Source organism: Rattus norvegicus, chromosome 19 (assembly GCF_036323735.1).
Source record: "Rattus norvegicus strain BN/NHsdMcwi chromosome 19, GRCr8, whole genome shotgun sequence".
Classification (NCBI taxonomy): Eukaryota; Metazoa; Chordata; class Mammalia; order Rodentia; family Muridae; genus Rattus; species Rattus norvegicus.
The window spans coordinates 21289654-21315718 of record NC_086037.1 but is presented as its reverse complement, the minus strand read 5'-3'; the positions used below and the strand labels follow the sequence as shown (position 1 = coordinate 21315718).

Below are 26065 nucleotides of genomic sequence, written 5' to 3'. Positions count from 1 at the left end.
CACGTGCTCCACTATGTTCATAGCAGCCTTATTTATAATAGCCAGAGACTGGAAAGAACCCAGATGCCTTCAACAGAGGAATGGATACAGAAAATGTGGTACATCTACACAGTAGAATATCACTCAGCTATCAGAAACAATGACTTCATGAAATTCATAGGCAAATGGAATGAACTAGAAAATATCATCCTGAGGTAGGTTACTCAATCACAGAAAACCACACTTGATATGCATTCATTGATAAGTGGATATTAGCCAAAAAGCTCGAATTACCCAAGATGCAATTTCCAGGACTTTTATCATGAAGGGGTGTTGAATTTTGTCAAATGCTTTCTCAGCATCTAATGAAATGATCATGTGGTTCTTATCTTTGAGTTTGTTTATATAGTGGATTACATTGATGGATTTTTGCCAAAAAGCTCAAATTACCCAAAATGCAATCCACAGACCAAAGGAAGCTCAAGAAGGATGACCAAAATATGGATGCTCTCATTCCTTCTTAAAAGGGGAAAAAATATCCATAGGAGGGGATATGGAAGCAAAGTTTAGAGCAGTGACTCAAATAATGGCCATTCAGAGCCTAACCCACATGTGGCCCATATATATACAGCCACCAAAACTAGATAAGATTGATGAAGCTAAAAAATGCATACTGAAAGGGACCAGCTATAGATCTCTCCTGAGAGACACATCCAGAGCATGTCCAATACAGAGGTCAATGCTAGCAGCAAACCACCAAACTGAGAACAGGACTCCCTTGGGGGGAATTAGAGGAAGTGTTGAAAGAGTTAAAGGAGCTTGCAACCCCATAAAAACAACAATGTCAACCAACCAGAGCTCCCAGGGACTAAACCACTACTGAAAGACTATACATGGACTGACCCAGGGCCCCAACTGCATATGTAGCAGAGAATAGCCTTGTTGGGGCACCAGTGGAAGGGGAAGCCCTTGGTCCTGCCAAGGTTTGACCCCCAGTGCAGGGGAATATGGGGGGGTGGCAGTAAGGGGGGTGTATGGGGGAAATACCGGTACGGGGGAGGGGGAGGGGAGGGGATGGGAGCTTATGGACAGGAAACTGGGAAGAGGAATAACATTTGAAATGTAAGTAAAGAAATATATCTAATAAAAAAGTTTTTAAAAGCAAGAAAAAACATAAAAAAGAAGGGAAAAATAAATCACTAAAATCTAGAGTTTAAAAAAAAAAAGAACATTTTTCCAAACTAGAACTCATGCCATGGTTTTATTCTCTTAGAATGAGATAAGTAAGAAAGAGTTTTGAAATGAGTGGTGGAAAGGTTGTTTGTTGGAATATCAAGTTAGAAGGGCTTTATTGAACATACTGAAGCAGGAAGGCAAATAGACCTTCGAGCGGGACGACTACCGCAACAACGGCAGAACAGATGACCCCACAAAGGAGCAGTGTTCACACCATGCAGGTTGTGTTGTGAGATTGCTCCTCTTGTAGGATAGGTGTCGAGGACAGGCCTTTGCTCCTATCTCACCTTTGACTTGGAAACTGTTACTGGTAACTGCAGCTCAGCTTTGGTAAGCATCGGGTGTAGCAGGATCAGATCATCAAAGCAAGCACCCTGCTCCACCATTTTACAACGTGAGCTTCAAAGAGTGATGTCCTAGTCACCCACTTAAAATTTCAATCAAATGGATAGAAATCAGGATCGGTCTTGATTCTTATGATCCAGTTTTCTTCCCTTTTTCTACGAAAATTTATTCCTAAACTTTTTAGAAATGTTTAAGATTTCAGAAAATGACTGTGCCCTTCAGATGAAGCCGATCTAGGTCCTTTTCTTCCCTGTTTTCACCACTCTATAATTTAATCAGCCTCAGTGGATGTTTCCTATGATTACTGGAGAAACATTTTAGCCAATAGGCTTAGTAATAATAATAAAAGCCTATGTCATGCATATGTTTAGAAAACGCCATGGGAGTGAACATTAAAAACATTTTTAAAATACTGTTTTTCAACAAAGATGCTATGCAATGTAAGGAATATGTATAAATTATTTCAGAAGAAAAATCAACATTTTTCACATTGTATTTTACAGAATAAATCCCTGGTCCTAAGCCTTTAGGTGTTTCTATTTTAGTTGTCTGTTGTTGTTGTTGTTGTTGTTGTTGTTGTTGTTGTTTAGAAAGTTTTAATTCAATTAAAATGTAATGATTTAGCTATAAACATAATGAAATTCAACAAAACTTCACATGATCGAACATTGGTTACAAACTCCTTATGTTGGGGATACATTTAATTTTAAAGAAAGAAAGAACAGCAGCCTATAACACTCAGAAATTATCAATTTACTGAAATTTTTGTACTTTCAGAACATTAAACTGACTGGTTTAGACGAATGTTGAGAGAACTGGGATATGAAGCGATCTGCCAGAGAGTTTGGCTTTCAGGCGTAGAACTATGTACTTGATGTAAAGAACCATTGCTTCAGTCTGCTTGCAGTCTTTACTTTTTAAAAAGCACTTAAAAATAGTGTCAACCATTCAGAGCCTGCCCCACATGTGGCGCGCATATATATATATATATATATATATATATATATATATATATATGTATATGTATATGTATATATATATATATATATATATATATCCATCAAAACTAGATAAGATGGATGAAGCTAAAAAAAAAAATGCATGCAGAAAGGGACCAGATATAGATCTCTCCTGAGAGACACATCCAGACCATGTCCAATACAGAGGTCAATGCCAGCAGCAAACCACCAAACTGAGAACAGGACCCCCTTTTGGAAGAATTACAGGAAGGATTGAAAGAGTTGAAGGAACTTGCAATCCCATCAAAACAACAATGCCAACGAACCAGAGCTTCCAGGGACTAAACCCCTACCCAAAGACTGTACATGGACAGACCCAGGGCTCCAACTGCATATGTACCAGAGAATAGACTTGTTGGGGCATCAGGGGAAGGGTTCTGCCAAGGTTGAACCCCCAGTGCAGGAGAATATGGGGGAGGGCGGTAGTAGGGGGGATGTATAGGGGGAATACCCGTACGGGGGAGGGGAGGGGAGGGGATGGGGCTTAAGGACAGGAAACTAGGAAAGGGAATAACTTTTGAAATGTAAGTAAAGAAATATATCTAAAACTCTCGGATCCCTGGCCACAGCAGCTCACTGCTCCCAAACCCCGTGGGAGAGCTCACCACCCGGGCAGGCGGGCACTCCTGAGACTGCAGAGCGGAAGAGACCACCAACACTGCCCACCCCTGCCCACATCCCTGGCCCAAGAGGAAACTGTATAAGGCCTCTGGGTTCCTGGAGATAAGCGCACAGGAGCAGCAGGTCCCGTGCGTCTGATACACCGCCGGAACCTGAAGGGACCGACCAGATAAACAGTTCTCTGCACCCAAATCCTGTGGGTGGGTAAGCTAAACGTTCACAGAGGCAGACACACCCGGGAAACCAGAAGAGACTAGACTTTGCCCACATTACTGATTCCAGAGGAAACCACCAAACGACATCTGGAACCCTGGGGCACAGAAGCTCCCGGAAAGGGCGGTGCAGATCTTCCTGGTTGCTGCCTCAGAGAGCTCATAAGCAACACCCCACGAGCAAACTTGAGCCTCAGGACCACAGGTAAGACAAACCTTCCTGCTCCAAGCGACCTGCCTGGTGAACTCAAGACACAGGCCCACAGAACAGCTAAAGACCTGTAGATAGGAAAAACTACACGCCCGAAAGCAGAACACTCTGTTCCCATAACTGGTTGAAAGAAAACAGGAAAACAGGTCTACAGCACTCCTGACATTCAGGCCAATAAGACAGTCTAGCCACTGTCAGAAATAGCAGAACAAAGTAACACTAGAGATAATCTGATGGCCAGAGGCAAGCACAGAAACCAAGACTACATGGCATCATTGGAGCCCAGTTCTCCCACCAAAGCAAACAGGAAATATCCAAACACACCAGGAAAGCAAGATCTAGATTTAAAATCATATTTGATCATGATGCTGGAGGACTTCAAGAAAGACATGAAGAACTCCCTTAGAGAAACACAGGAAAACATAAATAAACAAGTAGAAGCCTACAGAGAGGAATCACAAAAATCCCTGAAAGAATTCCAGGAAAACACAATCAAACAGTTGAAGGAATTAAAAATGGAAATAGAAGCAATCAAGAAAGAACACATGGAAACAACCCTGGATATTGAAAACCAAGAGAAGAGACAAGGAGTCGTAGATACAAGCATCACCAACAGAATACAAGAGATGGAAGAGAGAATCTCAGGAGCAGAAGATTCCATAGAAATCATTGACTCAACTGTCAAAGATAATGTAAAGCGGAAAAAGCTACTGGTCCAAAACATACAGGAAATCCAGGACTCAATGAGAAGATCAAACCTAAGGATAATAGGTATAGAAGAGAGTGAAGACTCCCAGCTCAAAGGACCAGTAAATATCTTCAACAAAATCATAGAAGAAAACTTCCCTAACCTAAAGAAAGAGATACCCATAAGCATACAAGAAGCATACAGAACTCCAAATAGATTGGACCAGAAAAGAAACTCCTCCCATCACATAATAGTCAAAACACCAAATGCACAAAATAAAGGAAGAATATTAAAAACAGTAAGGGAAAAAGGTCAAGGAACATATAAAGGCAGACCTATCAGAATCACACCAGACTTTTCACCAGAAACTATGAAAGCCAGAAGATCCTGGACAGATGTCATGCAGACCCTAAGAGACACAAATGCCAGCCCAGGTTACTGTATCCTGCAAAACTCTCAATTAACATAGATGGAGAAATCAAGATGATCCATGACAAAACCAAATTTACACAATACCTTTCTACAAACCCAGCACTACAAAGGATAATAAATGGTAAAGCCCAACATAAGGAGGCAAGCTACCCCCTAGAAGAAGCAAGAAACTAATCATCTTGGCAACAAAACAAAGAGAAGAAAAGCACACAAACATAACCTCACATCCAAATATGAATATAACGGGAAGCAATAATCACTATTCCTAAAATCTCTCAACATCAACGGCCCCAACTCCCCAATAAAAACATAGATTAACAAACTGGATACGCAACGAGGACCCTGCATTCTGCTGCCTACAGGAAACACACATCAGAGACAAAGACAGACACTGCCTCAGAGTGAAAGGCTGGAAAACAACTTTCCAAGCAAATGGTAGGAAGAAGCAAGCTGGAGTAGCCATTCTAATATCAAATAAAATCAATTTTCAACTAAAAGTCATCAAAAAGGTTAAGGAAGGACACTTCATATTCACCAAAGGAAAAATCCACCAAGATGAACTCTCAATCCTAAATATCTATGCCCCAAATACAAGGGCACCTACATACGTAAAAGAAACCTTACTAAAGCTCAAAACACACATTGCACCTCACACAATAATAGTAGGAGATTTCAACACCCCACTCTCATCAATGGACAGATCATGGAAACAGAAATTAAACAGAGACGTAGACAGACTAAGAGAAGTCATGAACCAAATGGACTTAACAGATATTTATAGAACATTCTATCCTAAAACAAGAGGATGTATATTCTTCTCAGCTCCTCATGGTACTTTCTCCAAAATTGACCATATAATTGGTCAAAAAACGGGCTTCAACAGGTACAGAAAGTAGAAATAATCCCATGCGTGCTATCAGACCACCACGGCCTAAAACTGGTCTTCAATAACAATAAGGGAAGAATGCCCACATATACGTGGAAATTGAACAGTGCTCTGCTCAATGATAACCTGGTCAAGGAAGAAATAAAGAAAGAAATTAAAGACTTTTTAGAATTTAATGAAAATGAAGGTACAACATACCCAAACTTATGGGACATAATGAAAGCTGTGCTAAGAGGAAAACTCATAGCGCTGAGTGCCTGCAGAAAGAAACAGGAAAGAGCATATGTCAGCAGCTTGACACCACAACTAACAGCTCTAGAACAAAAAGAAGCAAATACACCCAAGAGGAGTAGAAGGCAGGAAATAATCAAACTCAGAGCTGAAATCAACCAAGTAGAAACGAAAAGGACCATAGAAAGAATCAACAGAACCAAAAGTTGGTTCTTTGAGAAAATCAACAAGATAGATAAACCCTTAGCCAGACTATCGAGAGGACATAGAGAGTGTGTCCAAATTAACAAAATCAGAAATGAAAAGGGAGACATAACTACATATTCAGAGGAAATTCAAAAAAATCATCAGATCTTACTATAAAAGCCTATATTCAACAAAACTTGAAAATCTTCAGGAAATGGACAATTTCCTAGACAGATACCAGGTACCGAAGTTAAATCAGGAACAGATAAACCAGTTAAACAACCCCATAACTCCTAAGGAAATAGAAGCAGTCATTAAAGGTATCCCAAAAAAAAGGGTCCAGGTCCAGACGGGCTTAGTGCGGAATTCTATCATACCTAGAACGTCATACCAATACTCTCCAAACTATTCCACAAAATTGATACAGATGGAGCACTACCGAATTCCTTCTATGAAGCCACAATTACTCTTATACCTAAACCACACAAAGACCCAACAAAGAAAGAGAACTTCAGACCAATTTCCCTTATGAATGTCGACGCAAAAATACTCAATAAAATTCTGGCAAACCGACTCCAAGAGCACATCAAAACAATCATCCACCATGATCAAGTAGGCTTCATCCCAGGCATGCAGGGATGGTTTAATATACGGAAAAACATCAATGTGATCCATTATATAAAAAAACTGAAAGAACAAAACCACATGATCATTTCATTAGATGCTGAAAAAGCATTTGACAAAATTCAACACCCCTTCATGATAAAAGTTCTGGAAAGAATAGAAATTCAGGGCCCATACCTAAACATAGTAAAAGCCATATACAGCAAACCAGTTGCTAACATTAAACTAAATGGAGAGAAACTTGAAGCATTCCCACTAAAATCAGGGACTAGACAAGGCTGCCCACTCTCTCCCTACTTATTCAATATAGTTCTTGAAGTTCTAGCCAGAGCAATCAGACAACAAAAGGAGGTCAAGGGGATACAGATCGGAAAAGAAGAAGTCAAAATATCACTATTTGCAGATGATATGATAGTATATTTAAGTGATCCCAAAAGTTCCACCAGAGAACTACTAAAGCTGATAAACAACTTCAGCAAAGTGGCTGGGTATAAAATTAACTCAAATAAATCATTTGCCTTCCTCTATACAAAAGAGAAACAAGCCGAGAAAGAAATTAGGGAAACGACACCCTTCATAATAGACCCAAATAATATAAAGTACCTCGGTGTGACTTTAACCAAGCAAGTAAAAGATCTGTACAATAAGAACTTCAAGACACTGAGGAAAGAAATTGAAGAAGACCTCAGAAGATGGAAAGATCTCCGATGCTCATGGATTGGCAGGATTAATATAGTAAAAATGGCCATTTTACCAAAAGCAATCTACAGATTCAATGCAATCCCCATCAAAATACCAATCCAATTCTTCAAAGAGTTAGACAGAACAATTTGCAAATTCATCTGGAATAACAAAAAACCCAGGATAGCTAAAGCTATCCTCAACAATAAAAGGACTTCAGGGGGAATCACTATCCCTGAACTCAAGCAGTATTACAGAGCAATAGTGATAAAAACTGCATGGTATTGGTACAGAGACAGACAGATAGACCAATGGAATAGAATTGAAGACCCAGAAATGAACCCACAACCTATGGTCACTTGATTTTTGACAAAGGAGCCAAAACCATCCAATGGAAAAAAGATAGCATTTTCAGCAAATGGTGCTGGTTCAACTGGAGGTCAACATGTAGAAGAATGCAGATCGATCCATGCTTATCACCCTGTAGAAGCGTAAGTCCAAGTGGATCAAGGACCTCCACATCAAACCAGACACACTCAAACTAATAGAAGAAAAACTAGGGAAGCATCTGGAACACATACGCACTGGAAAAAATTTCCTGAACAAAACACCAATGGCTTATGCTCTAAGATCAAGAATCGACAAATGGGATCTCATAAAACTGCAAAGCTTCTGTAAGGCAAAGGACACTGTGGTTAGGACAAAACGGCAACCAACAGATTGGGAAAAGATCTTTACCAATCCTACAACAGATAGAGGCCTTATATCCAAAATATACAAAGAACTCAAGAAGTTAGACCGCAGGGAAACAAATAACCCTATTAAAAAATGGGGTTCAGAGCTAAACAAAGAATTCACAGCTGAAGAATGCCGAATGGCTGAGAAACACCTAAAGAAATGTTCAACATCTTTAGTCATAAGGGAAATGCAAATCAAAACAACCCTGAGATTTCACCTCACACCAGTGAGAATGGCTAAGATCAAAAACTCAGGTGACAGCAGAAGCTGGCGAGGATGTGGAGAAAGAGGGACACTCCTCCATTGTTGGTGGGATTGCAGACTGGTAAAACCATTCTGGAAATCAGTCTGGAGGTTCCTCAGAAAATTGGACATTGAACTGCCTGAGGATCCAGCTATACCTCTCTTGGGCATATACCCAAAAGATGCCTCAACATATAAAAGAGACACGTGCTCCAGTATGTTCATCGCAGCCTTATTTATAATAGCCAGAAAATGGAAAGAACCCAGATGCCCTTCAACAGAGGAATGGATATAGAAAATGTGGTACATCTACACAATGGAATATTACTCAGCTATCAAAAACAACGAGTTTATGAAATTCGTAGGCAAATGGTTGGAACTGGAAAATATCATCCTGAGTGAGCTAACCCAATCACAGAAAGACATACATGGTATGCACTCATTGATAAGTGGCTTTTAGCCCAAATGCTTGAATTACCCTAGATCCCTAGAACAAACGAAACTCAAGACGGATGATCAAAATGTGAATGCTTCACTCCTTCTTTAAATGAGGAAAAAGAATACCCTTGGCAGGGAAGGGAGAGGCAAAGATTAAAACAGAGACTGAAGGAACACCCATTCAGAGCCTGCCCCACATGTGGCCCATACATATACAGCCATCCAATTAGACAAGATGGATGAAGCAAAGAAGTGCAGACCGACAGGAGCCGGATGTAGATCGCTCCTGAGAGACACAGCCAGAATACAGCAAATACAGAGGCAAATGCCAGCAGCAAACCACTGAACTGAGATTAGGACCCCTGTTGAAGGAATCAGAGAAAGAACTGGAAGAGCTTGAAGGGGGTCTCGAGACCCCATATGTACAACAATGCCAAGCAACCAGAGCTTCCAGGGACTAAGCCACTACCTAAAGACTATACATGGACTGACCCTGGACTCTGACCCCATAGGTAGCAATGAATATCCTAGTAAGAGCACCAGTGGAAGGGGAAGCCCTGGGTCCTGCTAAGTCTGAACCCCCAGTGAACTAGTCTATGGGGGGAGGGCGGCAATGGGGGGAGGGTTGGGAGGGGAACACCCATAAGGAAGGGGAGGGGGGAGGGGGATGTTTGCCCGGAAACCGGGAAAGGGAATAACACTCGAAATGTATATAAGAAATACTCAAGTTAATAAAAAAAAAAAAAGATCTGTACAATAAGAACTTCAAGCCTCTGAAGAAAGAAATTGAAGAAGACCTCAGAAGATGGAAAGATCTCCGATGCTCATGGATTGGCAGGATTAATATAGCAAAAATGGCCATTTTACCAAAAGCGATCTACAGATTCAATGCAATCCCCATCAAAATACCAATCCAATTCTTCAAAGAGTTATACAGAACAATTTGCAAATTCATCTGGAATAACAAAAAACCCAGGATAGCTAAAACTATTCTCAACAATAAAAGGACTTCAGGGGGAATCACCTCCCTGAACTCAAGCAGTATTACAGAGCAATAGTGATAAAAACTGCATGGTATTGGTACAGAGACAGACAGATAGACGAATGGAATAGAATTGAAGACCCAGAAATGAACCCACACACCTATGGGCACTTGATTTTTGACAAAGGAGCCAAAACCATCCAAAGGAAAAGATAGCATTTTCAGCAAATGGTGCTGGTTCAACTGGAGGTCAACATGTAGAAGAATGCAGATCGACCCATGCTTATCACCCTGTACAAAGATTAAGTCCAAGTGGATCAAGGACCTCCACATCAAACCAGATGCACTCAAACTAGTAGAATAAAAAGTGGGGAAGCATCTGGAACACATGGGCACTGGAAAAATTTTCCTGAACAAAACACCAATGGCTTATGCTCTACGATCAAGAATCGACAAATGGGATCTCATAAAACTGCAAAGCTTCTGTAAGGCAAAGGACACTGTGGTTAGGACAAAACAGCAACCAACAGATTGGGAAAAGATCTTTAACAATCCTACAACAGATAGAGGCCTTATATACAAAATATACAAAGAACTCAAGAAGTTAGACCGCAGGGAGACAAATAACCCTATTAAAAAATGGGGTTCAGAGATAAACAAAGAATTCACAGCTGAGGAATGCCGAATGGCTGAGAAACACCTAAAGAAATGGTCAACATCTTTAGTCATAAGGAAATGCAAATCAAAACAACCCTGAGATTTCACCTCACACCAGTGAGAATGGCTAAGATCAAAAACTCAGGTGACAGCAGATGCTGGCGAGGATGCTGAGAAAGAGAAACACTCCTCCATTGTTGGTGGGATTGCAAACTGGTACAACCATTCTGGAAATCAGTCTGGAGGATCCTCAGAAAATTGGACATTGAACTGCCTGAGGATCCAGCTATACCTCTCTTGGGCATATACCCAAAAGATGCCCCAACATATAAAAAAGACACGTGCTCCACTATGTTCATTGCAGCCTTACTTATAATAGCCAGAAGCTGGAAAGAACCCAGATGCCCTTCAACAGAGGAATGGATACAGAAAATGTGGTACATCTACACAATGGAATATTACTCAGCTATCAAAAACAATGACTTCATGAAATTCGTAGGCAAATGGTTGGAACTGGAAAATATCATCCTGAGTGAGCTAACCCAATCACAGAAAGACATACATGGTATGCACTCATTGATAAGTGGCTATTAGCCCAAATGCTTGAATTACCCTAGATACCTAGAACAAATGAAACTCAAGACGGATGATCAAAACGTGAATGCTTCACTCCTTCTTTAAAAGGGGAACAAGAATACCCTTGACAGGGAAGAGAGAGGCAAAGATTAAAACAGAGACTGAAGGAACACCCATTCAGAGCCTGCCCCACATGTGGCCCATACATATACAGCCATCCAATTAGACAAGATGGATGAAGCAAAGAAGTGCAGACCGACAGGAGCCGGATGTAGATCGCTCCTGAGAGACACAGCCAGAATACAGCAAATACAGAGGCGAATACCAGCAGCAAACCACTGAACTGAGAATAGAACCCCCGTTGAAGGAATCAGAGAAAGAACTGGAAGAGCTTGAAGGGGCTGGAGACCCCATATGTACAACAATGCCAAGCAACCAGAGCTTCCAGGGACTAAGCCACTAACTAAAGACTATACATGGACTGACCCTGGACTCTGACCTCATAGGTAGCAATGAATATCCTAGTAAGAGCACCAGTGGAAGGGGAAGCCCTGGGTCCTGCTAAGACTGAACCCCCAGCGAACTAGACTGGTGGGGGGACGGTGGCAATGGGGGGAGGGTTTGGAGGGGAACACCCATAAGGAAGGGGAGGGGGGAGGGTGATGTTCGCCCGGATACCGGGAAAGGGAATAACACTCGAAATGTATATAAGAAATACTCAAGTTAATAAAAAAAATTAAAAAAGGAAATAATCACTTCAAAAAATAAAAAAGACACGTGCTCCACTACGTTCATAGCAGCTTTATTTATAATAGCCAGAAGCTGGAAAGAACCCAGATGCCCTTCAGCAGAGGAATGGATACAGAAAATGTGGTACATCTACACAATGGAATATTACTCAGCTCTCAAAAACAATGCCTTTATGAAATTCATAGGCAAATGGTTGGAACTGGAAAATATCATCCTGAGTGAGGTAACCCAATCACAGAAAAACACACATGGTATGCACTCATTGATAAGTGGCTATTAGCCCAAATGCTTGAATTACCCTAGATGCACAGAACACATGAAACTCAAGAGGGATGACCAAAATGTGAATGCTTCACTCCTTTTTTTTTTATTAACTTGAGTATTCCTTATATACACTTCGAGTGTTATTCCCTTTCCCTGTTTCCGGGCAAACATCCCCCTAATCCCTCCCCCTCCCCTTCTTTATGGGTGTTCTCCTCCCCATCCTCCCCCCATTGCCGCCCTCCCCCCAACAATCTAGTTCACTGGGGGTTCAGTCTTAGCAGGACCCAGGGCTTCCCCTTCCACTGGTGCTCTTACTAGGATATTCATTGCTACCTATGAGGTCAGAGTCCAGGGTCAGTCCATGTATAGTCTTTAGGTAGTGGCTTAGTCCCTGGAAGCTCTGGTTGCTTGGCATTGTTGTACATATGGGGTCTCGAGACCCCCTTCAAGCTCTTCCAGTTCTTTCTCTGATTCCTTCAACAGGGATCCCGTTCTCAGTTCAGTGGTTTGCTGTTGGCATTCGCCCATGTATTTGCTGTATTCTGGGTGTGTCTCTCAGGAGCGATCTACATCCGGCTCCTGTCGGCCTGCACTTCTTTGCTTCATCCATCTTATCTAATTGGATGGCTGTATATGTATGGGCCACATGTGGGGCAGGCTCTGAGTGGGTGTTCCTTCTGTCTCTGTTTTAATCTTTGCCTCTCTATTCCCTTCCAAGGGTATTCTTGTTCCCCTTTTAAAGAAGGAGTGAAGCATTCACATTTTGATCATCCGTCTTGAGTTTCATGTGTTCTAAGCATCTAGGGTAATTCAAGCATTTGGGCTAATAGCCACTTATTAATGAGTGCATACCATGTGTGTTTTTCTGTGATTGGGTTACCTCACTCAGGATGATATTTTCCAGTTCCAACCATTTGCCTACGAATTTCATGAAGTCATTGTTTTTGATAGCTGAGTAATATTCCATTGTGTAGATGTACCACATTTTCTGTATCCATTCCTCTGTTGAAGGGCATCTGGTAAGTAAAAGATTTGTACAATAAGAACTTCTAGACTCTAAAGAAAGAAATTGAAGAAGACCTCAGAAGATGGAAAGATCTCCCATGCTCATGGATTGGCAGGATTAATATAGTAAAAATGCCCGTTTTACCAAAAGCGATCTACAGATTCAATGCATTCCCCATCAAAATACCAATCCAATTCTTCAAAGAGTTAGAACAATTTGCAAAATCATCTGGAATAACAAAAAACCCAGGATAGCTAAAACTATCCTCAACAATAAAAGGACTTCAGGGGGAATCACTATCCCTGAACTCAAGCAGTATTACAGAGCAATAGTGATACAAACTGCATGGTATTGGTACAGAGACAGACAGATAGACCAATGGAATAGAATTGAAGACCCAGAAATGAACCCACACACCTATGGGCACTTGATTTTTGACAAAGGAGCCAAAACCATCCAAAGGAAAAAAGATAGCATTTTCAGCAAATGGTGCTGGTTCAACTGGAGGTCAACATGTAGAAGAATGCAGATCGATCCATGCTTATCACCCTGTACAAAGCTTAAGTCCAAGTGGGTCAAGTACCTCCACATCAAACCAGATACACTCAAATTAATAGAAGAAAAACTAGGGAAGCATCTGGAACACATGGGCACTGGAAAAATTTTCCTGAACAAAACACCAATGGCTTATGCTCTAAGATCAAGAATCGACAAATGGGATCTCATAAAACTGCAAAGCTTCTGTAAGGCAAAGGACACTGTGGTTAGGACAAAACGGCAACCAACAGATTGGGAAAAGATCTTTAAAATCCTACAACAGATAGAGGCCTTATATCCAAAATATACAAAGAACTCAAGAAGTTAGACCGCAGGGAGACAAATAACCCTATTAAAAAATGGGGTTCAGAGCTAAACAAAGAATTCACAGCTGAGGAATGCCGAATGGCTGAGAAACACCTAAAGAAATGTTCAACATCTTTAGTCATAAGGGAAATGCAAATCAAAACAACCCTGAGATTTCACCTCACACCAGTGAGAATGGCTGAGATCAAAAACTCAGGTGACAGCAGATGCTGGCGAGGATGCGGAGAAAGAGGAACACTCCTCCATTGTTGGTGGGATTGCAAACTGGTACAACCATTCTGGAAATCAGTCTGGAGGTTCCTCAGAAAATTGGACATTGAACTGCCTGAGGATCCAGCTATACCTTTCTTGGGCATATATCCAAAAGATGCCCCAACATATAAAAAAGACACATGCTCCACTATGTTCATTGCAGCCTTATTTATAATAGCCAGAAGCTGGAAAGAACCCAGATGTGCTTCACTCCTTCTTTAAAAGGGGAACAAGAAAACCCTTGGCAGGGAATAGGGAGGCAAAGTTTAGAACAGAGGCAGAAGGAACACCCATTCAGAGCCTGCCCCACATGTGGCCCACACATATACAGCCACCCAATTAGATAAGATAGATGAAGCAAAGAAGTGCAGACCTACAGGAACCGGATGTAGATCTCTCCTGAGAAACACACCCAGAATACAGCAAATACATGGGCGAATGCCAACAGCAAACCACTGAACTGAGAACGGGATCCCTGTTGAAGGAATCAGAGAAAGAACTGGAAGAGCTTGAAGGGGGTCTCGAGACCCCATATGAACAACAATGCCAAGCAACCAGAGCTTCCAGGGACTAAGCCACTACCCACAGACTATACATGGACTGACCCTGGACTCCAACCTCATAGGTAGCAATGAATAGCCTAGTAAGGGCATCAGTGGAAGGGGAAGCCCTTGGTCCTGCCAAGACTGAACTCCCAGTGAACGTGATTGTTGGGGGGAGGGCGGTAATGGGGGGAGGATGGGGAGGGGAACACCAATATAGAAGGGGAGGGGAGGGGTTAGGGGGATGTTGGCCTGGAAACCAGGAAAGGGAATAACAACTGAAATGTAAATAAGAAATACTCAAGTTAATAAAGATAACAAAAAAATAAATAAATAATGATGGAGGAAAAAAATAAAATAAAGTGTCGTGGATAGCTTGTTTTTAAGACATTTTATATACTTCAAAAATAATAACTTGAAAGAATTATTGCTGAAAACTCCTTTTCAAGCCTATGAATTTATCTTCATAATTTCCTACAGCATTCTATATTCACACCTTAAAGATCCAACTTCTCAGGTTTAAAGTAACAAAAAGTAGTTCCCACTAGATCTCCCCCAAATCTCTTTTATCTTTTGGCATGGTTTTTTAGATGACATCATAAACAAGTGACTTTGCTCAATACCATCTCTTTGGTTTATATAATGAAAATCACTACTGCTCCCAGCATTTGTCCAGGGAAACTCACCAAGTTCCTTCAGAAGTCCCAAATGGGAGGTCGCATTATGCAAAGACAAGCCAATCTGGGAATGGAAGGGTTCCGACATCCTGTTTTCAAAACATAATTATTATAACTTGAGTCATTCAGTGCCCCCTGTTAGGTAGTGCAAGCCCCCCATACCTCAAATTACAGGATTAAATGCTAATCTCATGTACTCCTGACAAAGGGACTAGAGCTGTGGCACCCTCAGTGTCCTACACAGTAAGCGTTATTAAAAGAATAATCTTAACCTTCTAAGTGTGGTAAACATCAGGAACATCTGTCTGAGCAAACCTCACCTAACGGAAGTCAGGAAAATAATCACCATGTCTATTTTTTATTGTTTCATAAGAGATTTTTAAATCGTGCTTTCCTAATGTCTCTTGTAAAGATTAAAACAGGTCTGTCTGTAGGATCTAAAGCCAAGGACCATGTAGACAATTTAGAGAATATAAATAACCAAAAGAAAAGGAACATCTCCTCTAATGCCATCATCTAATATTTTGCTAACTTATAATTTCTCATAGACTAGGTATCATTTAAGCCTTCTGTATGTCCTATCTGATTTAATTTGCCCAATAACCAATTACTACTATTAATTTACAAATTTTATACATGAAGGAACTAGAATGCCTGGGGGTTATTAGGTCAGATTATCACAACTAGAAATAGGTGGAGCCTCGATTTGAGGTCAGGCAGTGGGCTTAAGGAATTATAACACACTATCTATTCTAGCTTCATTTGACATGATAAGCTAGAGAGTATATTCCATACAGTGTTTATGTGTATAAAGTTGTTTTCTAGTAGTTTTTACACTGGATATTCTTATGGATATCTTCATTAGCACACATAGATGCTTGCTGTTCTATTGGACTATTATTTAATGTCGTACTATATGGATTGAATAGACTAATGGTGTATCAGTCTTCTGATAGATATTTAGGGAGCTCACACTGTTCTGCCATTTTTAAAAGGCTCAGAAACCTTTGGGCATTCTCAATTCTACCCCTGTTCAATTTCCTGTTTGGTATAAATGCCTAGGGATGGGACTATTGTCCAGATGTTATATAAATATTACAGAGGTGTTAGCATTTAAAATATTTCCCTAAGAGAAAAAAAACAACAGCATGTATGGGGAAAGAGACTATGACAGTCCTGGTCAGAGCTTGCTATCAGATATGGCGTGGGCACTAAATAAAGAGTAAATAAGTTACGAGATTAACTTATGTCATAAATCACCTTGTCTTTCTTCTATGAGTATGACATATTCAAGGATTTGTCAAAGATCGGGGTAATTCCACTGAAATTTTAGAATTCATTTATATCCTACCAAACTTGAGAGGTATGTGCGTGTATCAGACAGTTTACTCTCTAACATGTAGAACATGACTAAGTATGTTTTAATCTTCAAACTGGAAAACATGATATCTTAGCAACAATCGTCTACTAATGAAAAATGGTCACCGAAATCATCTGGTTTAGCAAACAAAAGAAGGAAAAGCATTAAGTCCTAATTCAGAGCTGTTTCAACCCAGTGAGATGCATGCCAATAATCCTAGCACTTTGAGGGAGATGAATCAAAGTGGGAGAATGAAGTGGGAGGCACGTCATTATGGTTCTCTTATTGAACTTGTCAGAGGACCCAGGCTTGGACTGTCACATACAGCGTAAGCTCTTCGGTGAGGACAAAGCAGAGGTCAGCGTTTAGGTTCACTTGCCTGGATTCCAAGAGTGCCTGGACGGAAAGACAGATGCCATGCTTTCCAATGCACTGGCTATGACTGACAGCACTAATAGGTAGGTCAGTGCAGCTTCGTCATGGTTGGAAAGTAACATTTAGAATGTATCCACATCCACCATTGCCATGGTTGGACCAGGACGGTTTGTGAACGATAATCTTTAACTTAAAATTTGAAAGTCACATTCTTAAACTGAAGTGTGAAAATGTGGAAACAGCCCACTCTGTTCTTTGCATGACAAAAAATGGGGAACTGTAGATGAATTAAAACATCGCGTGTTTACAAAATTCTTTTATATTTCTTATTTTTTAGGCATTTTTCTTTTCTTTAGTAAATATTTTTATAATCTACCTGAAAATGATGTATGTCACCTTAACCATAAGTGCTTTCTGTCTAAGTCATCTTGAAAGGAAATATAGGAGAGAGAGAAAAAAACTCCCCTGTAAGCCTCTCTGTGATCTGGACAGAAGCGCCCCCAAAATCTAGTCTGAAAAGCTGTTAGCAATTCTCTACCTGTCCACCTGACTGATTCCATTCTTTCCCTTCTGCTTTCTACAGCATCTCTGCTAAGCTTTCTCTGCATGACAGGACGAGCCAGATTTCAATAAAAAAATTCAACCTGATGTCTTCTTTAAAAAAAAAATTCTACCTAAATACTGGTTTTCAAAAAACCTGAATCACCATGTCCCAAAGTACTTACTTGTCTGCCTGTCTGTCTGTCTGTCTGCATTCCCATCATACAGCAGCATTAACAAAATGAAGCCAACTGCCGAGGTAGGAACAACTTACTAACATAGAATAACTATAAATAAAGACAAGGCAGCCCGAGCAGATTGAAGTTCAGGCTTTATGTGCCCCAGGCTATCATTGGAGTACATGGACCAGGTCTTAATTTCGAACAGTGTTGATCTTCCTCATTAAACAGGATGTGTTTTCATTTAAAAATGGGACCTAGGAGGGTATTAGGAGACCTTTATCTTCTACCCATTGCAGAAGAAACAATTCCCCGAGAAACAGTTAACCCTACTGAGAAAGACACCGTAATGAAAGACATTATTCTTGTTCAGATTTATCACAAATGAGTGCTCATTTGTCCCTAAATCGATGTCAATGTTCCTTGGATTACAGGCTTCCTAAAATTAAATAAGAATTATTTTTCAATGAATTTGGTTAACTTTTCTCATTATTAAAAGCTTGCTGGATAGACTAAACTGTTTAACTGCTTTATTTTTTTTATTAAAATTGGTATGCTTTTTATTTTAGAGAACCAAAGAGCTGAAAGTTTCCCTTTTAATAAACCTGTTTGGAAAGAGATTTCTATATAAAGATGTTTAACATGTCATTGGATAAAGGTGTGGAAGTCAGAGGTGAACTACACTGCCATCTACTTCTGCAGATGATAGCATTCAGAACAAGAGAAAGTTGTGGGAGAGAATGGAAAACTTGCTACAATACTAGGCTAAATGCTGCATGAACCTGAGCTGCTATTTGCATATTTAAATGATTCTCTATTTGCATAGTTAAATGAACAAAACGGCCGCTCATTTGCTAAGATTATCACGGTTGAGTTTTTTTTTTTTATTTAGCGAATACTTTATTAATTTTTGTAATCAAACCCACATAGATAAGACCTTACATATTTAATACAGTGTGTTACCCCTGTACAAATGGAAAAAACTTAAGTTCAACATTTCTAGACCAATATGGCTGTTAATTTCTGTACAGTGCCAACTCAACACAGTAAACGGGGATACTTTTTTCCAAAGTTGACAGCACAGCTAGAGTTTCAAAAAATTCAAATTATATATCTGTATATATATATTTATATTTATATAAAAAGACCAATAATAGCAGTGTGTTGTGCATCAACAGCAGCAACAGCTTTTCCAGGTTCTGCAGTCATCTGAACAAAACTGTAGAGACATCCAGCACACTCCATTAAAAAAAAAAAAAAGTAAAAAAACAAAACCCGAGAAAACAGCACAGTTCTGTTACTCTTGTGGTACCTGGCACCATTTTTTTTTAAATTAGCTTCTCAATCATCATCTGGAAAGAAAACATTCTGAGCAACATCATTAAAAACAGCTCTGATAAAGCACGGTCACTACTACGTATCATAAAGCAGGTACAAGCTATTTTACATCCACAGAGGTATGATACAGTACTGTCCTACATCTATAATACTAGAGGATACAATTTAAAAGGCATTATTTGAGACTTGATTCTACTTTTCCAGCAGAGGGCCCAAAGGATGGTGTGACACAGCTTTGTAAAGAAACATACTCTAGACAGGATTTCCTTTCACTAGTGGCACAGTTCTAAGGATTCATTCTCTCCATGAATGTCAGCTAAAACCGTTATTAAAAAAAATGAAATATCCGTAGAACAAAACCGTATAACCACCGGATTCACATGAAGATGACCTAGTGGAGACAAGCTGGACCTCACCTTACCAACAAGCTATCAAATCTGTTAGGTTTAAACAGTGAGACCTCCAAGGAAGGAGATGCCAAGTAGTGCTTCAAGGCTTCGGACCACAATCAAACACAGCATCATTTTCAACAGAAGCAGAAGCTCATCTGAGTATGCTCAAGGATGCTGACATCAACATTTAATCATCTGTTCACTCATCCAGGAAGAAGGGGAGATCAGTTACTACTGTACTTTATTGTGTTCAACCAAATCACCATGTTACAAAAATAGCAAGCTGCCATAATAAAAAATAAGGCTCCTCTATCCAGCACCAGATAGCATCATTTTACTTTCAAGCCTAGAAATTGCACACTTGTATATAAACCAACCGAAGATGAGGATTGAGAGTTCATCTTGGTGGATTTTTCCTTTGATGAATATGAAGTGTCCTTCCTTATCTTTTTTGATGACTTTTAGTTGAAAATTGATTTTATTTGATATTAGAATGGCTACTCCAGCTTGCTTCTTCTGACCATTTGCTTGGAAAGTTGTTTTCCAGCCTTTCACTCTGAGGTAGTGTCTGTCTTTGTCTCTGAGGTGTGTTTCCTGTAGGCAGCAGAATGCAGGGTCCTTGTTGGGTATCCAGTTTGTTAATCTATGTCTTTTTATTGGGGAGTTGAGCCCATTGATGTTGAGAGATATTAAGGAATAGTGATTATTGCTTCCTGTTATATTCATATTTGGATGTGTGGTTATGTTTGTGTGCTTTTCTTCTCTTTGTTTTGTTGCCAAGACGATTAGTTTCTTGCTTCTTCTAGGGTATAGCTTGCCTCCTTATGTTGGGCTTTACCCTTTATTATCCTTTGTAGTGCTGGATTTGTAGAAAGATATTGTGTAAATTTGGTTTTGTCATGGAATATCTTGGTTTCTCCATCTATGTTGATTGAGAGTTTTGCAGGATACAGTAACCTGGGCTGGCATTTGTGTTCTCTTAGGGTCTGTATGACGTCTGTCCAGGATCTTCTGGCCTTCATAGTTTCTGGCGAAAAGTCTGGTGTGATTCTGATAGGTCTGCCTTTATATGTTACTTGACCTTTTTCCCTTACTGCTTTTAATATTCTTTCTTTATTTTGTGCGTTTGGTGTTTTGACTATTATGTGACGGGAGGTGTTTCTTTTCTGGTCCAATCTATTTGGAGTTCTGTAGGCTTCTTGTATGCCTGTGGGTATCTCTTTTTTTAGGTTAGGGAAGTTTTCTTCTATGATTTTGTTGAAGATATTTACTGGTCCTTTGAGCTGGGAGTCTTCACTCTCTTCTATACCTATTATCCTTAGGTTTGATCTTCTCATTGAGTCCTGGATTTCCTGTATGTTTTGGACCAGTAGCTTTTTCTGCTTTACATTATCTTTGACAGTTGAGTCAATGATTTCTATGGAATCTTCTGCTCCCGAGATTCTCTCTTCCATCTCTTGTATTCTGTTGGTGAAGCTTGTATCTATAGCTCCTTGTCTCTTCTTTTGATTTTCTATGTCCAGGGTTGTTTCCATGTGTTCTTTCTTGATTGCTTCTATTTCCATTTTTAATTCCTTCAACTGTTTGATTGTGTTTTCCTGGAATTCTTTCAGGGATTTTTGTTTCTCCTCTCTATGGGCTTCTACTTGTTTATTTATGTTTTCCTGGAATTCTTTCAGGCATTTTTGCGATTCCTCTCTGTAGGCTTCTACTTGTTCTCTAAGGGAGTTCTCCACGTCTTTCTTGAAGTCCTCCAGCATCATGATCAAATACGATTTTGAAACTAGATCTTGCTTTTCTGGTGTGTTTGGATATTCCATGTTTATTTTGGTGGGAGAATTGGGCTCCGATGATGCCATGTAGTCTTGGTTTCTGTTGCTTGGGTTCCTGTGCTTGCCTCTTGCCATCAGATTATCTCTAGTGTTACTTTGTTCTGCTATTTCTGACAGTGGCTAGACTGTCCTATAAGCCTGTGTGTCAGGAGTGCTGTAGACCTGTTTTCCTGTTTTCTTTCAGCCAGTTATGGGGACAGAGTGTTCTGCTTTCGGGCGTGTAGTTTTTCCTCTCTCCAGGTCTTCAGCTGTTCCTGTGGGCCTGTGTCTTGAGTTCACCAGGCAGGTTTCTCGCAAGGGAAAAGTTGGTCCTACCCATGGTTCCAAGGCTCAAGTTTGCTCACGGGGTACTGCCCAAGTCCTCTCCGCGGCTGCAGCAACCGGGAAGATCTGCGCCGCCCTTTCCGGGAGCCTCCGTGCACCAGGGTTCCAGATGGCGTTTGGTGTTCTCCTCTGGCGTCTGGATGTGCGCAGAGTGCAGTCTCCTCTGGTCTCCCAGGCGTGTCTGCCTCTCCGAAGGTCCAGCTCTCCCTCCCACGGGACTTGGGTGCAGAGAACTGTTTATCCGGTCTGTTTCCTTCAGGTTCCGGCTGTGTCTCAGGCGCAGGGGTCCTGCCGCTCCTGGGCCCTCCCCTACGGGAACCCAGAGGCCTTATACATTAATTGCTTTATTAAGTAGTCTTCCAACAGCCATGATTTAGTTAATCTTACCTGAATCTTGAGTTAAATGGGGTAAAGATAGAAAGGAGAAATTTTTTTAAATTAATCTTTCAATATAATAACTTCTTTTTCTTATAATGTATATCTTCCCCCAATGATAAGTGAAACCAAACTCCTTGCCCTGAAGCTGTGCCTGTTTTCCATCTGTTCAAACCTGAGACTTGTAACAGATTTGATCAAAGAGATCGAGTGCACCGGTCAAGGGTCTTCTGGCGTGAGGCACAGTTTGTGACACAGAATTTGGAAGACAAGACATTCTTTATATATTGTGTCAATTTTCTTAACGTGTGTGGAATTCTCTTAACATGTTGTGTTAATGAATTGCTGTAAAATAAGCCATTGAGAGAGCATTTTAACAGAGAAACATCTACAGTGTACAAGTTGTCAAATATATGTGCTTATGGGCAGTCGGAGGTTTTATCTGAAGCCCTGGGGTAAAACACACACACACCCCTGTAAAGGTATCTGGAAGATGATATGACTCCATAAGATAACCCTGAAGAGAAGCTGACCCATCTCCAGGCACTCTGGAGAGCAGAAGCAAGATTGCAAATCCTTGCATCTCAACCACATCCTGTGGAATCACCCTCATCATCTGTGACGGAAAAACTAACCTTTAACTATTAGATTTTAAAGGGAAAAAATCATAAGTTATTCTGCTCCATAATTGCTGCAAAGGGGTTATTAAAATTCCAAACTTATATAATATTATCATAAAAACATGGCATTTTTCTCAAGAAAGACACAAATTGGATTCAGGCTTCTGCACTGTAAAACCCAGATGGTTTGCTTAGCTACTCAGACATCCTCTGGTTCAAAAGTTAATTGAACTGAAAACTAAAATCTTGATAATTGACATGCCTTGGGACTGGAGCAGAAAGATAAATTAGCCTCATGCATGGGGTGTTGATGGGTTTGAGAAACCACTGCCATTGGTCAGAGAATACGGCCAGAAAAGAAGAAAATTTCTGTCTCTCTCTCTCCCTCTCTCTGTCTCTCTCCCCCCTCTCTGTCTCTTTCTCTCCTTTTTCTGTTTCTGTCTCTATCCCTCCCTCCCTCCTTCCTTTCCTCCATCCCTCTTCCTTCCTCAGTCCCTCTCCCTCTGCCCCCTTCCTCCCTCCCTCTCTCTCTCTCTCTCTCTCTCTCTCTCTCTCTCTCTCTATTCTCTAAATTAGATAATCCACAGTACCTGTACTTCCTGAGATTCATCTCCTTCTCTTTCTCCATTCTCTTACTCACGGATTCAATATCGTCCATTATTTTACCCAGTTTCACTTTTTCTAGAATTAACAAAAAAAAAAGATTTGATTGTGCATTACTATAGTTTCCAAAACAAATGTACTTTTTGATTGAATTACAACTTAAACTTACAGACCTTTTTAAAATAGGAGATGCTATATTATTCCAAAATCAATAGCACAAAGTTACCCATGAAACACATTTGATTGACTTTTCATTACTCTATGCTACTCTGACCTTTTGTAATCACTAAAATTTAGAGCTAGAAAGTAAACCGGACTTGAACAGCGTCTATCAAAAGCAGGAAAAAATGCCTACACCAACATAGCTTATGCCCATACATACAAAGGACTTCCGTGCATATCACCATTATTATCTTCATTATCATAAAGCTTGGTTTACATAGGAGGCTCTGGTGTTTTAAAAATCAATTAGCAAGTCATTAATTAACAGAAGCAAAAATCTCTTCATTTAATAGGCTCAAGACAAAAGTAATAAGTTGGTTATCCACCAACACTTTTCATTTCTCAGCTTAGATATATTAAAAGGTACAGAGGCATATGGTCCATATATCATAAAGCCTATTAATATATAAATATAGTTATAGATCTAGGTATAGGTATGGGTATATAGATATATAGATATAGATAGATAAATGATCCTCCTCTCTTCCAAGTTCCGAGATCTGCCAGCAACCTTCTGCCCACACCACACTTGCCACCAGGGTCCAAGGCTCCTCTTTGTATCGGCAATCTCCTACTCTCCCTGTGACAGTGTTTCTACCTCAGCTTTCACTGCTCTCCCCAACCCATGTTTCTCAAGTTAACTTTAACTAAAAAGACCCTTCATTGTTTTCATTGCTGTTGCTCTTGTTTTTCTTAATAAAATAACTTTACAGGCACTAGTCTGTATCATCCAGTTACCATTATTCAACCTACTTAAGACAACTGAGGGGATATTTTTTTTCCTGTGACGACTGGATGAAAAGTCTGTTTCCATCAGAATTATAGTGACGATCAACACAAAACTAAATTAGTGTAAACACAAAGAAAATGCTTCTAAATTGTGAACATGTGTTGACTACCTTCTCAAGAAAGGAACAGTCCCTGGTTTTCATGAGTCCGGGTAAGGTTTACTTGCAACAATACTAGGTCCAGAGGCCTAACCAATTTTGTTAGGACTTGGCTTTTCTCCATTACTCTGTATTTTCTGTCCTAAATTCCCAGGTCATATCCTCTGCTACCTCCAGACTCATTTTCCCCTTGCCTGTTGGAGCTTTATCATTCAATACATCACTCTGGCCATGAAAGAGTGAGTCACTGTTTATACATGAATTTCACATGTGGATTTTATATGCCTGGATGCAAATTGCAGGCATGTTTACTATGTTGTCAACAGAACTAAAGGATTCTTGGAAATCCAAAGCAATATATACATTTACTAAAGATGGTTGTTACTACAAATAAGAAACCATAGCTAAGAAGCTATGATTTTACTTCCTCAGAAGAGCTGGTGTAAGTTACTCATGTATAAAACATGGGGTGTGACCTTCACCCCCCATAAAACACTTGACATGCTCTTAATTCTTCCCCACATATAAAAAACATGAAGCAAGAGTAATCAGACAATTTGAAAGTCAGACCATTATGGAATTTTTCTGGTCTGGTAATACTAGAAATACTAGAAGGAAGATGGTTTTGAAAATCCTTTTTATTACTTCTAAATTCTTACGATAAGTTCATGTTTAAGATCTTATAACTATATCAAAAGTTTTTCACATGCGAACCCCTATTACAGCAAACGCAGTGCACCCCCTATTTATTCAGAGTTCTCGCTCTGCATGCATCTGTTTCAAGATACAGTGTGAAAGGAGTACAGAGATACAGGCTGATGACCCAGACATGTGTCAGGGAGGTCGGTGAGCCTGTCTTCTCAGTAACACAAAGTAAGGGGGGACAGTAAGTTCTGTAACAAGGACTGAAAATAAACAACAAACCAAACCTAGAAGAAAAGCCAGAGACACAGTTCTCTGTGTGACCATCTTCTGAGGGTAGCCCTCCCCTAGAAAGTCAGCCTCTGTGCACAAGGAAATAGTTTCAAATGTGAAAGCTTCAAAGATCAAGTTACTTCATGATACTAAAGTCAATATATTTTCCTACTTCATGGAAACATTTTTAAAAATATATTTTAGTTTCTCCTTTTCTAATAAATTATCAAGAATCCCAGACTTAAATCCTTCCAAATAATTTTGTAGAAATAAGTTTTAAAAGAAAGTTTTAACACGTTTGCTACAATTACATGTGTTCTAAAAGTCATTAAAATATAGACTAGAATATTTTATAAACATCATTGATCAAAACACTGTTTATAAGTTGTAACTGTGGCCACAGAAATAAGCACAAAACAGACATCTATCCTTAGAGATTTCTCTATTCTTTCCTACATATGCATCACCTAATAATGCCTTAGGAAAATCATTATCAAAGTGCATATGCCTTCATCATATATGTAAAGGAAACGATGTGTGATTTGATAACCAAAGAAACATACATTCTGACACATCTCTACACATTTACAACTACCCACACATACAATCTCAAAATTAAATTTCTCTCTCTCTCTCTCCTCCCTCTCCCTTTCTGTCTCTTCTCCCTCTCTCTTTCTGTCTCTGCCTCTCTCTCTGTCTCTCTATCTTTCTTTCTCTACACACACACACACACACACACACTTCCTTTCAGACTAGTTAAAAA

At 40.0% G+C, this 26065-nt stretch overlaps 1 protein-coding gene across 9 annotated transcripts in view; it reads right to left on the bottom strand.

Moving 5' to 3' along the window:
* The window catches only part of Iqcml1 (IQ motif containing M like 1), a 223714-nt gene that overhangs the window by 135254 nt on the left and 62395 nt on the right, over window positions 1-26065 (bottom strand). For 8 of the 9 annotated variants that reach the window (XM_063278520.1, XM_063278521.1, XM_063278516.1 and 5 more), the window contains 2 exons: window positions 23266-23356; window positions 15350-15429 (listed from right to left, as the gene is read on the bottom strand). In XM_063278520.1, coding sequence (XP_063134590.1) covers window positions 15350-15429; window positions 23266-23356 — 171 coding nt within the window. The remainder of the gene's footprint in view (window positions 1-15349; window positions 15430-23265; window positions 23357-26065) is intronic. The other variant, XM_063278523.1, reaches the window with a different exon arrangement.